The sequence below is a fragment of the Papio anubis genome, chromosome 8 (genome assembly GCF_008728515.1).
Source record: "Papio anubis isolate 15944 chromosome 8, Panubis1.0, whole genome shotgun sequence".
In the NCBI taxonomy this organism is placed as follows: domain Eukaryota; kingdom Metazoa; phylum Chordata; class Mammalia; order Primates; family Cercopithecidae; genus Papio; species Papio anubis.
Window position 1 is genome coordinate 35,256,968 of NC_044983.1, and position 14,451 is coordinate 35,271,418.

The window sequence follows — 14,451 nt, forward strand, 5'->3', positions numbered from 1 at the left end:
TTCTCATTGGATCTTATAGATCTAATGCAATCAAGTTAAAATTGTTAGTTTTGTGGTTGAGAGAATGAACCATGATTCTCTTTTCCTTTTTGAGATAGTTTCAGTATATGAATTTTAGAAGACTAAGATCTTTTCTAACATCTATAGACTAAAACTGTCATACTTCAACTTCAGACTAGAAGGAGATGGTTAGGGAGATACAAGGGTCTTTCCAGGATGGGGATCGTGTCTTTCTTCCCTTTGTATTTCTCTCAGTGCCTATTGCAATTACTGTCATTTGGTTGATGTTTAACAAATACTCGTTGAACTGCAGCAAATGAGCCTGTGACACCTGAGGTGCTTCTGCACATTTCACTATGCCCAAAATGTGCCTATGGTCAATCCCCGTGAGAAAATTGTGATTTTCCTTCTCCCTCAAAATGGGAAAAAGCTTATACATTAGTCTGTTTCTAAAAATTGACTACCATCCCCTCAACCTAATCTAAAAGTACTATTACTAAAGAATTTTCTGTATCTAAAACAGATTTCCAATTCAAGAAATAAAAGTAAGTCATGATTGGAATCCCCTAGATCCAACTATGTTCCTTGGGGACAATTGATTCTCTGTATCAAGATCAGGTACTCAATCCTTGGGCCATGCAACCTCTGACCACAGCTGTCCCACTTTGCATGGCACTTGAAAAAGTTAGCATTGAAGGCATTGCAAGGCTTTTCATAATAATGGCTATGGATAAAAATGTTCATGATTCAAACTGGGAAACCAAAAATCTCTCTCTGATTCTGAGACACTGTTGTTATGCAAGAAAATATAAGGTTATTGGCACAAAGGAATAAAACAGTAATCTAATCTTTGGTGGGCAAACTGAGCTAGCTGTTATACAGACCTTCACTAAGCAACCAATGCCAACCCAGAGACCAGGGTTTCAGGGTGTTTTCCAAAGCAGAGCTAATAACAAGGCACTTCATGAATATCAAAGTGCCATGAACAGCCAGGCTCAGGAGGGGTGAACCCTACCTCTGCTGAGCAAATCTGAAGTTCCATAAAAGTGCTGTTCTGTTCTGCCATAGGAATCCTTAGCTTAGCAGTTAGGGTCACTCCTTGGATTCACTCATCATTTGTTTGTGTGTGTGTGTGTGTGTGTGTGTGTGTGTGCATGCTGGTAACTGTCCATAATTGGACAAAGAACAAGTATTCACTTTAAAAGCAGTATAGGCAGGGCTCTGTGGCTCACGCCTGTAATCCCAGCACATTGGAAGGCCGAGGCGGGGGGATCACGAGGTCAGGAGATTGAGACCATCTTGACCAACATGGTGAAACCCTGTCTCTACTAAAAATACAAAAATTAGCTTGGTGTGGTGGCTCTTGCCTGTAATCCCAGCAACTCGGGAGGCTGAGGCATAAGAATTGCTTGAACTCAGGAGGCAGAAGCTGTAGTGAGCCAAGATCATGCCACTGAACTCCAGTCTGGTGACAGAGCAAAAAAAAAAAAAAAAAGTTTATAAATCCATATACAATGAAAATGCATGCACAATATAAGCTCAGGATAACTGACAACACCATAAGTCATTTAGTTGATGGTCTAGGTGAATATTTCTTCCTGTTATTACTATTATTGAAATTTCACCTTCTTTAGGGACTGGAAAAAACATAAACCTATGATTCTAATTTTAGTTTCCTTTATATCTAGTGATTTTCCTACTTTATTCATTAAATCAACAAAAAAATTGATTTTTTTTTTTAATTTTTTTTTATTATTATACTTCAAGTTCTAGGGTGCATGTGCATGTTTGTTACATATGTGTACTTGTGCCATGTTGGCATGCTGCACTCATCAACTCGTCAGCACCCATCAACTCGTCATTTACAACAGGTATAACTCCCAATGCAATCCCTCCCCACTCCCCACTCCCCATGATAGGCCCCGGTGTATGATGTTGCCCTTCCCAAGTCCAAGTGATCTCATTGTTCAGTTCCCACCTATGAGTGAGAACATGCGGTGTTTGGTTTTCTGTTCTTGTGATAGTTTGCTGAGAATGATGGTTTCCAGCTGAATCCATGTCCCTACAAAGGACACAAACTCATCCTTTTTATGGCTACATAGTATTCCATGGTATATATGTGCCACATTTTCTTAATCCAGTCTGTCACTGATGGACATTTGGGTTGATTCCAAGTCTTTGCTATTGTGAATAGTGCCACAATAAACATACATGTGCATGTATCTTTATAGCAGCATGATTTATAATCCTTTGGGTATATACCCAGTAATGGGATGGCTGGGTCATATGGTACATCTAGTTCTAGATCCTTGAGGAATCGCCATACTGTTTTCCATAATGGTTGAACTAGTTTACAATCCCACCAACAGTGTAAAAGTGTTCCTATTTCTCCACATCCTCTCCAGCACCTGTTGTTTCCTGACTTTTTAATGATTGCCATTCTAACTGGTGTGAGATGGTATCTCATTGTGGTTTTGATTTGCATTCCTCTGATGGCCAGTGATGATGAGCATTTTTTCATGTGTCTGTTGGCTGTATGAATGTCTTCTTTTGAGAACTGTCTGTTCATATCCTTTGCCCACTTTTTGATGGGGTTGTTTGTTTTTCTCTTGTAAATTTGTTTGAGTTCTTTGTAGGTTCTGGATATTAGCCCTTTGTCAGATGAGTAGATTGCAAAAATTTTCTCTCATTCTGTCAGTTGCCTGTTCACTCTGATGGTAGTTTCTTTTGCTGTGCAGAAGCTCTTTAGACCCCATTTGTCAATTTTGGCTTTTGTTGCCGTTGCTTTTGGTGTTTTAGACATGAAGTCCTTGCCCATGCCTATGTCCTGAATGGTATTACCTAGGTTTTCTTCTAGGGTTTTTCTGGTATTAGGTCTAACATTTAAGTCTCTAATCCATCTTGAATTAATTTTCGTATAAGGAGTAAGGAAAGGATCCAGTTTCAGCTTTCTACTTATGGCTAGGCAATTTTCCCAGCACCATTTATTAAATAGGGAATCCTTTCTCCATTTCTTGTTTTTCTGAGGTTTGTCAAAGATCAGATGGCTGTAGACGTGTGGTATTATTTCTGAGGACTCTGTTCTGTTCCATTGGTCTATATCTCTGTTTTGGTACCAGTACCATGCTGTTTTGGTTACTGTAGCCTTGTAGTATAGTTTGAAGTCAGGTAGCGTGATGCCTCCAGCTTTGTTCTTTTGACTTAGGATTGTCTTGGCAATGCGGGCTCTTTTTTGGTTCTATATGAACTTTAAAGCAGTTTTTTCCAATTCTGTGAAGAAAGTCATTGGTAGCTTGATGGGGATGGCATTGAATCTATAAATAACTTTGGGCAGTATGGCCATTTTCACGATATTGATTCTTCCTATCCATGAGCATGGTATGTTCTTCCATTTGTTTGTGTCCTCTTTTATTTCATTGTCGTTCTCCTTGAAGAGGTCCTTTACATCCTTTGTAAGTTGGATTCCTAGGTATTTCATTCTCTTAGAAGCAATTGTGAATGGAAGTTCATTCATGATTTGGCTCTCTGTTTGTCTGTTACTGGTGTACAAGAATGCTTGTGATTTTTGCACATTAATTTTGTATCCTGAGACTTTGCTGAAGTTGCTTATCAGCTTCAGGAGATTTTGGGCTGAGACAATGGGGTTTTCTAAATATACAATCACGTAATCTGTAAACAGGGACAATTTGACTTCTTCTTTCCCAACTGAATACCCTTGATTTCTTTCTCTTGCCTGATTGCCCTAGCCAGAACTTCCAACACAATGTTGAATAGGAGTGGTGAAGGAGGGCATCCCTGTCTTGTGCCAGTTTTCAAAGGGAATGCTTCCAGGTTTTGCCCATTCAGTATGATATCGGCTATGGGTTTGTCATAAATAGCTCTTATTATTTTGAGATACGTTCCATCAATACCAAATTTATTGAGTGTTTTTAGCATGAAGGGCTGTTGAATTTTGTCAAAGGCCTTTTCTGCATCTATTGAGATAATCATGTGGTTTTTGTCTTTGGTTCTGTTTCTATGCTGGATTACGTTTATTGATTTGCGTATGTTGAACCAGCCTTGCATCCCAGGGATGAAGCCCACTTGATCATGCTGGATAAGCTTTTTGATGTGCTGCTGGATCCGGTTTGCCAGTATTTTATTGAGGATTTTTGCATCGATGTTCATCAGGCATACTGGTCTAAAATTCTCTTTTTTTGTTGTGTCTCTGCCAGGCTTTGGTATCAGGATGATGTTGGCCTCATAAAATGAGTTAGGGAGGATTCCCTCTTTTTCTATTGATTGGAATACTTTCAGAAGGAATGGTACCAGCTCCTCCTTGTACCTCTGGTAGAATTCAGCTGTGAATCCATCTGGTCCTGGACTTTTTTTGGTTGGTAGGCTATTGATTATTGCCTCAATTTCAAAGCCTGCTATTGGTCTATTCAGGAATTTCACCTCTTCCTGGTATATTCTTGGGAGATTGTAAGTGTCTGGAAATTATCCATTTCTTCTAGATGTTCTAGTTCATTTGCGTAGAGGTGTTTATAGTACTCTCTGATGGTAGTTTGTATTTCTGTGGGGTCTGTGGTGATATCCCTTTTATCATTTTTTATTGCATCTATTTGATTCTTCTCTCGTTTCTTCTTTATTAGTCTTGCTAGCAGTCTATCAATTTTGTTGATCTTTTCAAAAAACCAACTCCTGGATTCATTGATTTTTTGGAGGGTTTTTTGTGTCTCTATCTCCTTCAGTTCTGCTCTGATCTTAGTTATTTCTTGCCTTCTGCTAGCTTTTCAATGTGTTTGCTCTTGCTTCTCTAGTTCTTTTAATTGTGATGTTAGAGTGTCAATTTTAGATCTCTCCAGCTTTCTCTTGTGGGCATTTAGTGCTATAAATTTCCCTCTACACACTGCTTTAAATGTGTCCCAGAGATTCTGGTATGTTGTATCTTTGTTCTCATTGGTTTCAAAGAACATCTTCATTTCTGCCTTCATTTCGTTATGTACCCAGTAGTCATTCAGGAGCAGATTGTTCAGTTTCCATGTAGTTGAGCGGTTTTGATTGAGTTTCTTAGTCCTGAGTTCTAGTTTGATTGCACTGTGGTCTGAGAGACAGTTTGTTATAATTTCTGTTCTTGTACATTTGCTAAGGAGTGCTTTACTTCCAACTATGTGGTCAATTTTGGAATAAGTGTGATGTGGTGCTGAGTAGAATGTATATTCTGTTGATTTGGGGTGGAGAGTTCTGTAGATGTCTATTAGGTCTGCTTGCTGCAGAGATGAGTTCAATTACTGGATATCCTTGTTAACTTTCTGTCTCATTGATCTGTCTAATGTTGACAGTGGAGTGTTGAAGTCTCCCATTATTATTGTATGGGAGTCTAAGTCTCTTTGTAAGTCTCTAAGGACTTGCTTTATGAATCTGGGTGCTCCTGTATTGGGTGCATATATATTTAGGATAGTTAGCTCTTCCTGTTGAATTGATCCCTTTACCATTATGTAATGGCCTTCTTTGTCTCTTTTGATCTTTGATGGTTTAAAGTCTGTTTTATCAGAGACTAGGATTGCAACCCCTGCTTTTTTTCGTTCTCCATTTGCTTGGTAGATCTTCCTCCATCCCTATATTTTGAGTCTATGTATATCTCTGCAAGTGAGATGGGTCTCCTGAATACAGCAAACTGATGGGTCTTGACTCTTTATCCAGTTTGCCAGTGTGTCTTTTAATTGGAGCATTTAGTCCATTTACATTTAAGGTTAATATTATTATGTGTGAACTTGATCCTGCCATTATGATATTAACTGGTTATTTTGCTCGTTAGTTGATGCAGTTTCTTCCTAGCCTCGATGGTCTTTACATTTTGGCATGTTTTTGCAATGGCTGGTACCGGTTGTTCCTTTCCATGTTTAGTGCTTCCTTCAGGGTCTCTTGTAAGGCAGGCCTGGTGGTGACAAAATCTCTAAGCATTTGCTTATCTGTAAAGGATTTTATTATTCCTTCACTTATGAGACGTAGTTTGGCTGGATATGAAATTCTGGGTTTAAAATTCTTTTCTTTAAGAATGTTGAATATTGGCCCCCCCTCTCTTCTGGCTTGTAGAGTTTCTGCCGAGAGATCTGCTGTTAATCTGATGGGCTTCCCTTTGTGGGTAACCCGACCTTTCTCTCTGGCTGCCCTTAAGATTTTTTCCTTCATTTCAACTTTGGTGAATCTGGCAATTATGTGTCTTGGAGTTGCTCTTCTCGAGGAGTATCTTTGTGGCATTCTCTGTATTTTCTGAATTTGAATGTTGGCCTGCCCTACTAGGTTGGGGAAGTTCTCCTGGATGATATCCTGAAGAGTGTTTTCCAACTTGGTTCCATTTTCCCCCTCACTTTCAGGCACCCCAATCAGATGTAGATTTGGTCAATTTACATAATCCCATACTTCTTGCAGGCTTTGTTTATTTCTTTTTCTTCTCTTTTCTTTAGGTTTCTCTTCTCATTTCATTTCATTCATTTAACCCTCAATCGCTGATACTCTTTCTTCCAGTTGATCGAGTCAGTTACTGAAGCTTGTGCATTTGTCACGTATTTCTCATGTCATGGTATTCATCTCTGTCCATTCATTTATGGCCTTATCTGCATTAATTATTCTAGTTATCAATTCTTCCACTCTTGTTTCAAGACTTTTAGTTTCTTTGCACTGGGTATGTAATTCCTCCTTTAGCTCTGAGAAGTTTGATGGACTGGAGCCTTCTTCTCTCATCTCGTCAAAGTCATTCTTCATCCAGCTTTGATCCGTTGCTGGCGATGAGCTGCGTTCCTTTGCAAGGGGTGATGCACTCTTATTTTTTGAATTTCCAGCTTTTCCGCCCTGCTTTTTCCCCATCTTTGTGGTTTTATCTGCCTCTGGTCTTTGATGATGGTGACGTACTGATGGGGTTTTGGTGTGGGTGTCCTTCCTGTTTGTTAGTTTTCCTTCTAACAGTCAAGACCCTCAGCTATAGGTCTGTTGGAGATTGCTTGAGGTCCACTCCAGACCCTGTTTGCCTGAGTATCAGCAGCAGTGGCTGCAGAAGATAGAATATTGCTGAACAGCGAGTGTACCTGTCTGATTCTTGCTTTGGAAGTTTCCTCTCAGGGGTGTACTCCACCGTGTGAGGTGTGGGGTGTCAGTCTGCCCCTAGTGGGGGATGTCTCCCAGTTAGGCTACTCAGGGGTCAGGGACCCACTTGAGCCGGCAGTCTCTGTCCATTGTCAGATCTCAACCTCCGTGTTGGGAGATCCACTGCTCTCTTCAAAGCTGTCAGACAGAGTCGTTTGCGTCTGCAGAGGTTTCAGCTGCTGTTTTTGTTGTTGTTGTTGCTGTTGTTTAGCTGTGCCCTGTCCCCAGAGGTGAAGTCTACAGAGACAGGCAGGATTCCTTGAGCTGCTGTGAACTCCACCCAGTTTGAGCTTCCCAGCGACTTTGTTTACCTACTTAAGCCTCAGCAATGGCGGGCGCCCCTCCCCCAGCCTGCTGCTGCCTTGCTGCGAGATCACAGACTGCTGTGCTAGCAATGAGGGAGGCTCCGTGGGAGTGGGACCCTCCCGGCCAGGTGTGGGATATAATCTCCTGGTGTGCCCGTTTGCTAAGATCCTTGGTAGAGCGCAGTATTGGGGTGGGAGTTACCCGATTTTCTAGGTGTTGTTTGTCTCAGTTCCCCTGGCTAGGAAAAGGGATTCTCTTCCCTCTTGGGCTTCCCAGGTGAGGTGATGCCTCGCCCTGCTTCAGCTCTCGCTGGTTGGGCCGCAGCAGCTGACCAGCACTGACTGTCCCGCACACCCTAGTGAGATGAACCCAGTACCTCAGTTGAAAATGCAGAAATCACCTGTCTTCTGTTTCGTTCACGCTGGGAGTTGGAGACTGGAGCTGTTCCTATTCGGCCATCTTGCTCCGCCCCAGGCAAAAAAAATTGATTTTTTAATGATCTGTCGGGTACTCTGTTACAGGCAAGAAGGTTGCCCTTAAAGGAGAAGCTGACTGGTTTTGGGGGAAGGAGGTTGAGAAAAGAAAGAATAAAAATTGGAAAGGCAAAGAGAAAAGAAATGGAAGGAATGTCAAAGTATTTGAATCATTATGAGTATGAGTGTGCTTAAGCAAAAAGATGAAAAGACAAGGTTAGAGAAGAATGTGCTAAGTTGGGCTTGTTTGGATGGGATCACACCCATTTGTGTGACGGGGAAACATAGATCCAGATAGGCTCTAAGGACCCACCTAATGAAGGTGTCAGGTCTGCTTATCTGGCACTGTCACATCAGTGAGGTCACATTTTAAGAACATTTTGAGGCAACCTGTGAATAGCAAAGGGCTCTTACCCAAAATCTTCCCCAACTACTCTGGCATCATAAGTCTCTATCTGGAGTTTGTATTAATAATATAGAAATTCCCAATAATCACAGAAGCCTGTTTGGCTTTCTTAATCATTCTTCTCATTCCATAATAATACTCCTCTTCCACCATACGTAAGAGGTAGAACCAGGAACACACACCCCCAAGAACTGAAATTATAAAGGATTGTGAGATTCTACCAGGAGACAGAAAGCATCGTCCACAATGAGCACTAAAATAATATTTGCTGGTAGGAAGTTTTCTATCACTTTCACTCGGGGATAGAGTGTTTCTCAACCAGTGGCAATTTGTCTCCTGAGGTCACCTTACAATGTCTGGAGGCAGTTTTGATTTTCACCACTGTGGGAATGCTATCACCATCTAGTGGGTAGAAGTCAAAGATGCTGCTAAACATCTTTCAATACAAAGGACGGCCTCACACAATTAGAAAATGTCAACAGTACCAGGTGGAGAAACTCTGCCCTAACCTATCTGGTGAGCCCTTTGAGGGATCAGTGGGCGTTTCCACATCTTCATAGTCATGATAAACATAAATGTGAAGCCAAGCTAGGACCACCAAGGCTATTCCCTGCAGAAATTCACCCAGGGAAATTGGATGCAGCAGGGAGGTTTGGGGGAGCAGCAGAGTGAGGACTTTCTGAAGGATCAGTGAGAATGCCAGGCCTCCTGGACATCTCCATGGGAAATTTTAGGTTTTTCCATAATACACTAATTACTGCCCTGTCACATCACAAGGAGAACAGGCTGGCAAACCTAGGTACTAAACTAAATAATCTGTGGCATAATCTAAACATACAACGGTAATTAAGCCTGACAACTTAATATGCTACTGAAATTTAAATGTACAGAAGTAATCTACAATTAAGCAATCTTTTGTAATAGCACCCTGCCAGACTGGAAGATTTCAGGTATAATACTGTGTACTATTAGGTAGCAAAAATATTGACATTAGTAAAATGTACCCAGGCTATGATATGACACATTCAAATTAACCATTGCTAGAAAAGGAGATGGAGTTAAGGTGGAAATTCAGTTGCTGTCCTTCAGACGGCATCAGAAGCAGATTTTCATACAGCTGCTTCAGCTGATGTGAATGTGTCTGTACCCAATTAGAACACTGGATTCTAAACATCAGGATATGTCAAGTCCTTTATTAGCAGAGAACTGGAATCAGAAAGTGGGGTTCAAAGGGGCATTTCCCCATACAGAGGTTTTCCCTTTGTAGAAAACTGATTTCAATATTTTATTGAAAATTCCAGTCAAACCTTGTATATCTTAATAGGGCTACAACTTAAGTAGGTACCCTGAAAAAGAGTATGGGCTTTGAAGTTGGTACTGATCAGGCTGTGAAGCTTCCTCCATTATTTACAAGCCATGTGATCTTGGGCATGGTATGTAAATCCTGGTGGCAGTTTTCTCATCGTCAAAGGTAATCTCACTATAGTTAACTCACAGAGTACATGTAATAATCATGTAATTCTTATCTCTTTACAGTGTCTACTGCTTACAGCAGCCAGAGATTTTTTACACATATTCATCGGATAATCTCATTTCCTTACTTTAAATTTTACAATGTTGACCCATGGCAATTAAAGGAAAATCTAGGATCTTGCAAGCCAGCAGGGACCTTTGATTCTCTCTTCCTTCATCCTGTTCACACTGGCTATTACCCACCATGGGTTCTTTATCATAACCCTTCTGCCAGGATGACTTTTCCTTTTTCCTCAGATTCTGTCCCAATGTCAGAGAAGTCCCCCTTTGGGGCCTTATCTAAAGTCGTGTCTCCAAACTCAATGACTATCCTCTGAAATTTGGGGTTTTCTCATACTCATCAATATCTGAAAATCTTTTGTATTTGCAACATGTCGTATGTGACTGGGGCAAGAACTGTACATAGTTCTAGTATGGAGTAGATACTTCAAAATATTTATAAAGGAAGAAAGGGAGGGAGGAAGAAAAGAGGAGAAAGGAAGAAAAGGAAAGAAGGAAGGAATGAAGGAAGGAGGAAAAGAAAAAAGGAAAAAGAAAAGAATGAAGGAAAGGAAGAAGGGCAAAAGAAAGTAAAGGAGAAGGGGGAAAGGGAAGAAAGAAAGAAGAACAGGAGGAGAGGGAAGGAAGGAAGGAGGGAGGGAGGGAGGGAAGGAAGGAAGGAAAGGTGGGAGGGAAGGGAAGGAAAGAGAAAGGAAGGGAAAGGAAAGAGGGAAGAAATGGAAAGAAGGAAGGAAGGAAGGGAGGGAGGGAGGGAGGGAAGGACGAAGGGAATGAAGAAGGGGAGAAAGAAGGGAAGGATAAAAGGAAAGGAACGAAATTAGAAAGGAAAAAAGAGAAGGAAAGGAGGGAAAGGAAGAGAAGAGAAGGGAGAAGAAAAGGGAAAGAGGGTGCATGAAACAGATAAAGCATCTTAATCTGAGAATAAAATAGAACTTTAATTCCCCCAAGTCTTCCTGCATTATGGAAATCTCAGACATATTTTTAAGGAAAGATAATTTCAGGTATTTAGATCCCATCAAGAGTAAGAATTATCAGTGAATTAGGATCTCTAACCAGCCATGTAAACCTTCCTCTTTAATAGCTGTGTGAATCCAGTTAGCCCTCTGCGCTTCCATTTCCTCACCAAAAACTGAACAATTTTGTGAAATCCTGGAGGTCACTGATGGTTCTAGACATAAACCAAATGTCTTGGGTTCTTCATGAGGACCTTCAGTTTTTATCCTACATACATTACTCAGAAATTTACTAGAAATCAGAAATATATTCAGCTCTACTCTGCATTAACAAGAAGTGGTTCTTTTCCATCTCAGTAGCGAGATGGGAAAGGTGTGAAATATTGTAGTATGTAGCATTTCCTCTGGAAACAAACCTCTCTTTGGATTTCCCCTTTTCCTGGTCTCCACCTCAGTGACTCCATTCCCTGTCATCTTCCCATTGCCTGTTTCTCAGAGGGCCTAAGCACAGAGCTCACCTCCATTCATTCCACTTCTTACCCCTACCAATTACCCCACTCGGGGAACAAAGGACCTTCCAAAGATTTTGCTCTCTTCTTAGCAGCAAGGAATCTTAATTACAAGGAGATCTTGAAGGTTTACAATATTTTTTTCCTCTTACATCCTCAGAAAACTTTAAGAAAGTAACCAACAGTTGTAAGCACAACTTACAATGCCATTATAGTGTTTTTCTTTTTCTTTTTTTTTTTTTTAATGGCACCCTATTTTCCCCACCAACCTTTTTTTTTTTTTTTTTGAGATAGGTTCTCAGTCTGTCGCCCAGGTTGGAGTGCAGTAGCACGATGATGGCTCACTGTAAGCTCTGAACTCCTGGGCTCAAGCAACCCTCTCACCCCAGCCTCCTATGTAGCTGGGATTTCAGCTGTGCACCACTACACCCAGCTGATTTTTAAAAAAATTTTTTTAGAGAACGGGTCTCTCTATGTTGTTCAGGATTGTCCTGAACTCCTAGACTCAAGTGATCCTCATGTGTTAGCCTCCCAAAGTGTTGAGATTATGGGTGTGAGGCACTGCACCCAACTTTCTATTCCGTTTCTTTCCTCTTACATTTTTAGTTTAAGTTGGAGACTAAACCTCTGATGTCATACTTCTTTCTGAAACTCACCATGTGATAAAGCTCTTTCAGGCCAGTGCCGTGCATCCCTGTTTTGGGGTCGAAGCTCACAGAGGTTACTGCGGTGCCTTATCTCCGAAGACAGGAGGGAACCGTGTCTACAACCTGAGCACAGAGATCAAGGGTTCTGAGTGACATCCCAGCCCAGTCTTTAAGAAACCCCACAGCTTTCCATATGGAGACAGGCAGGCAGCCAGTTCTGCAGAGACAAAGCAATGCCTCAGCCCAGGGAGGAGCTAAAGAAGCAGAGAATATCCGGAGTCAGCAGCCACTCATAATGTGTCCTAAAGCATTCATGGGGACAGCACCACCCATATATTTGCAGTTTCCTTAAAATACTACAGGCAACTTGATGTGGTTTGAGCTACTGCCTGACTGAATTGTTACCTAGCACAGCCACTCAGTGGAGAGTAAGCATATCTTAATTGTGACATCAATAAGCAACTACTGGGAGAACTTTGCCTTTTTTGTAAGTCATTTGAAGCGCCATTTAGAAAGAACAGACATAGCCAGGCATGATGGCTCATACCTGTAATCCCAGCACTTCAGGAAGCCAGGAAAGGAGGATTAGTTGAGGCTGGGAGTTTGAGACCAGCCTGGGCAGCGTAGCAAGACCCCATCTCTGCAAAGATAAAAATAAAAATAAATTAGCTGGGTATGGTGGCATGTGCCAGAAGTCCTAACTCCTCAGGAGGCTGGGCAGCAGGATCACTTGAGTTCAGGAGTTGGAGCCTACAGTGAACTCTGATGGCACCACTGTAGTCCAGTCTTGGTGATGGAGCAAGACCCTATTTCAAAAAATGCAAAAAAAGAAAAAAAGAAAAGAAAGATCCCCCCCACACACACACACACATACACACTCTCCTCCCCACATTTATCAAAAGGAGATGCTGAGGAGACCCACATCATAATTTTTTGTCTAAACATAGTAAAGGATTTGGGATTTGCACATGAAAGTAACTTTGCTAAGATGAAGCACAAAGTTACATGATATTCTTCTACATTTTTGACGTTTCATAAGGCATTGTGCTTGCATTTATCACCTCTTTTCTTCTTTGCAGAGGAGACTGCAAGTTACACAAATGGACATAATGAGAAATCAAACTGCCGAAAAGTCCCTATCCTTATAGAACTGAGTAAGTGGTGTTTCGAGGGCAAAATTCAATGGAGAAATTTTTGTGATATATAACTGATGTTCCAAGGATCTTTTTAGAATGCACAAAGGACTCAGGAACCAGAATGGGACTCAGAGCTTCAAGTGCTTGCCCGGATGTTACATTTGGGCTTTGATCCAGCTGGGGACATCAGTGTATCTGGTGTCAAGGTTCAGAAATGACATCCGCCTTTTCCACTCTTCTAGTTACCAGGAGAGGGAGGGGGACCAGCAACTGGCTTAGTCTTATTCAGAGGGAGGGGCCACGGATTTGAAGACTGCTAGAAAGAATCTCCCTGTACTGACTAGTCAAACCCATCACAGGACTTTAGGTCAGATGCCTTCCTTTCCAGCAGTGACACCAGCACTGGGCCAGTGTAATGCAGGAGAGGCACGTGGGGTACAGACTTAGAGAAGGTGCTCACCCTTGGTGTACCCAAATTTTGTGTCCCCTGTATTTCCCCCCTGTCACCTTAATCCCAGCCCTGAGTGATACTTTCCTAAAATAGGCAAAAAAAAAAAAAAAGAAAAAAAAAAGAAAAAGAAAAAAGAAAAGAAAAACTCTTGAAGAATTAACAGAATATGCTGTTATCTGTGACCAGCACCAGTACAAAACTTCCCTAGGCACAAGGAGCTCTGGGAACAGAAGACAAGGGAGGGAAGGCAGGGAAGGGTAACCAAGTGCATTTGGTAAGGTGCATTGCTGGGGCACCAGGGGACACACTGGGATTTACTACTGAGTATAGTTGAAGAGAAAAGGAGAAAATCCCAGGCAAAAGGAGAACGGTGCCATTAGTGCAGATTGAACCAATTCAGAGATGATCACTAAAAGCTGCTCCTAGCTGTGATTTGACCTATTTTACTAACCAGAAAAATGCATAATTGGCATTTTATGAGCAAGATTACCAAAACCAGTGGGATTTATCCCAAATTAGATGAACATCTAGAGCTCTTAGTCCTGCAAAGTGGGAGAACTTAGAGAGGAATCAGTAGGTGTCACCGCCATGTGAGCTGGGAGTGACAGTGTAGAAGGTGAGAGGTGAGTCACTGCTTCATTGCTACCTAGCATTCCTGGCCGTTTTATGGAGCAGAGGCTGTTGCAACTCAGCTCTGAAGATCCTAGACCCCTGGATCCTAGTACCTGCCTGCCTATTTGGAACCACCTTGAAGCTGTCTGCTGCAGTTTTTAATTATATTTTACTTTTTTCCTCCCCTTTGAACCATCTCTAACTGTTGAGCTGTATACAGTTGGTTCTCTGTATCTGTGAGGCATTGGTTCCATAACTCACTCTCCACTCCTCCCCTTGCCCTACTTCCTACAGACACCA

General features: G+C 41.6%; 1 protein-coding gene across 1 annotated transcript in view; it reads left to right on the forward strand.

The window, feature by feature from the left end:
- KCNU1 (potassium calcium-activated channel subfamily U member 1) overlaps window positions 1-14,451 on the forward strand; it is a 168,748-nt gene that overhangs the window by 138,540 nt on the left and 15,757 nt on the right. The window contains exon 24 of the mRNA XM_009212873.4: window positions 13,032-13,106. Within this exon, the coding sequence (XP_009211137.1) occupies window positions 13,032-13,106 (75 nt within the window). The remainder of the gene's footprint in view (window positions 1-13,031; window positions 13,107-14,451) is intronic.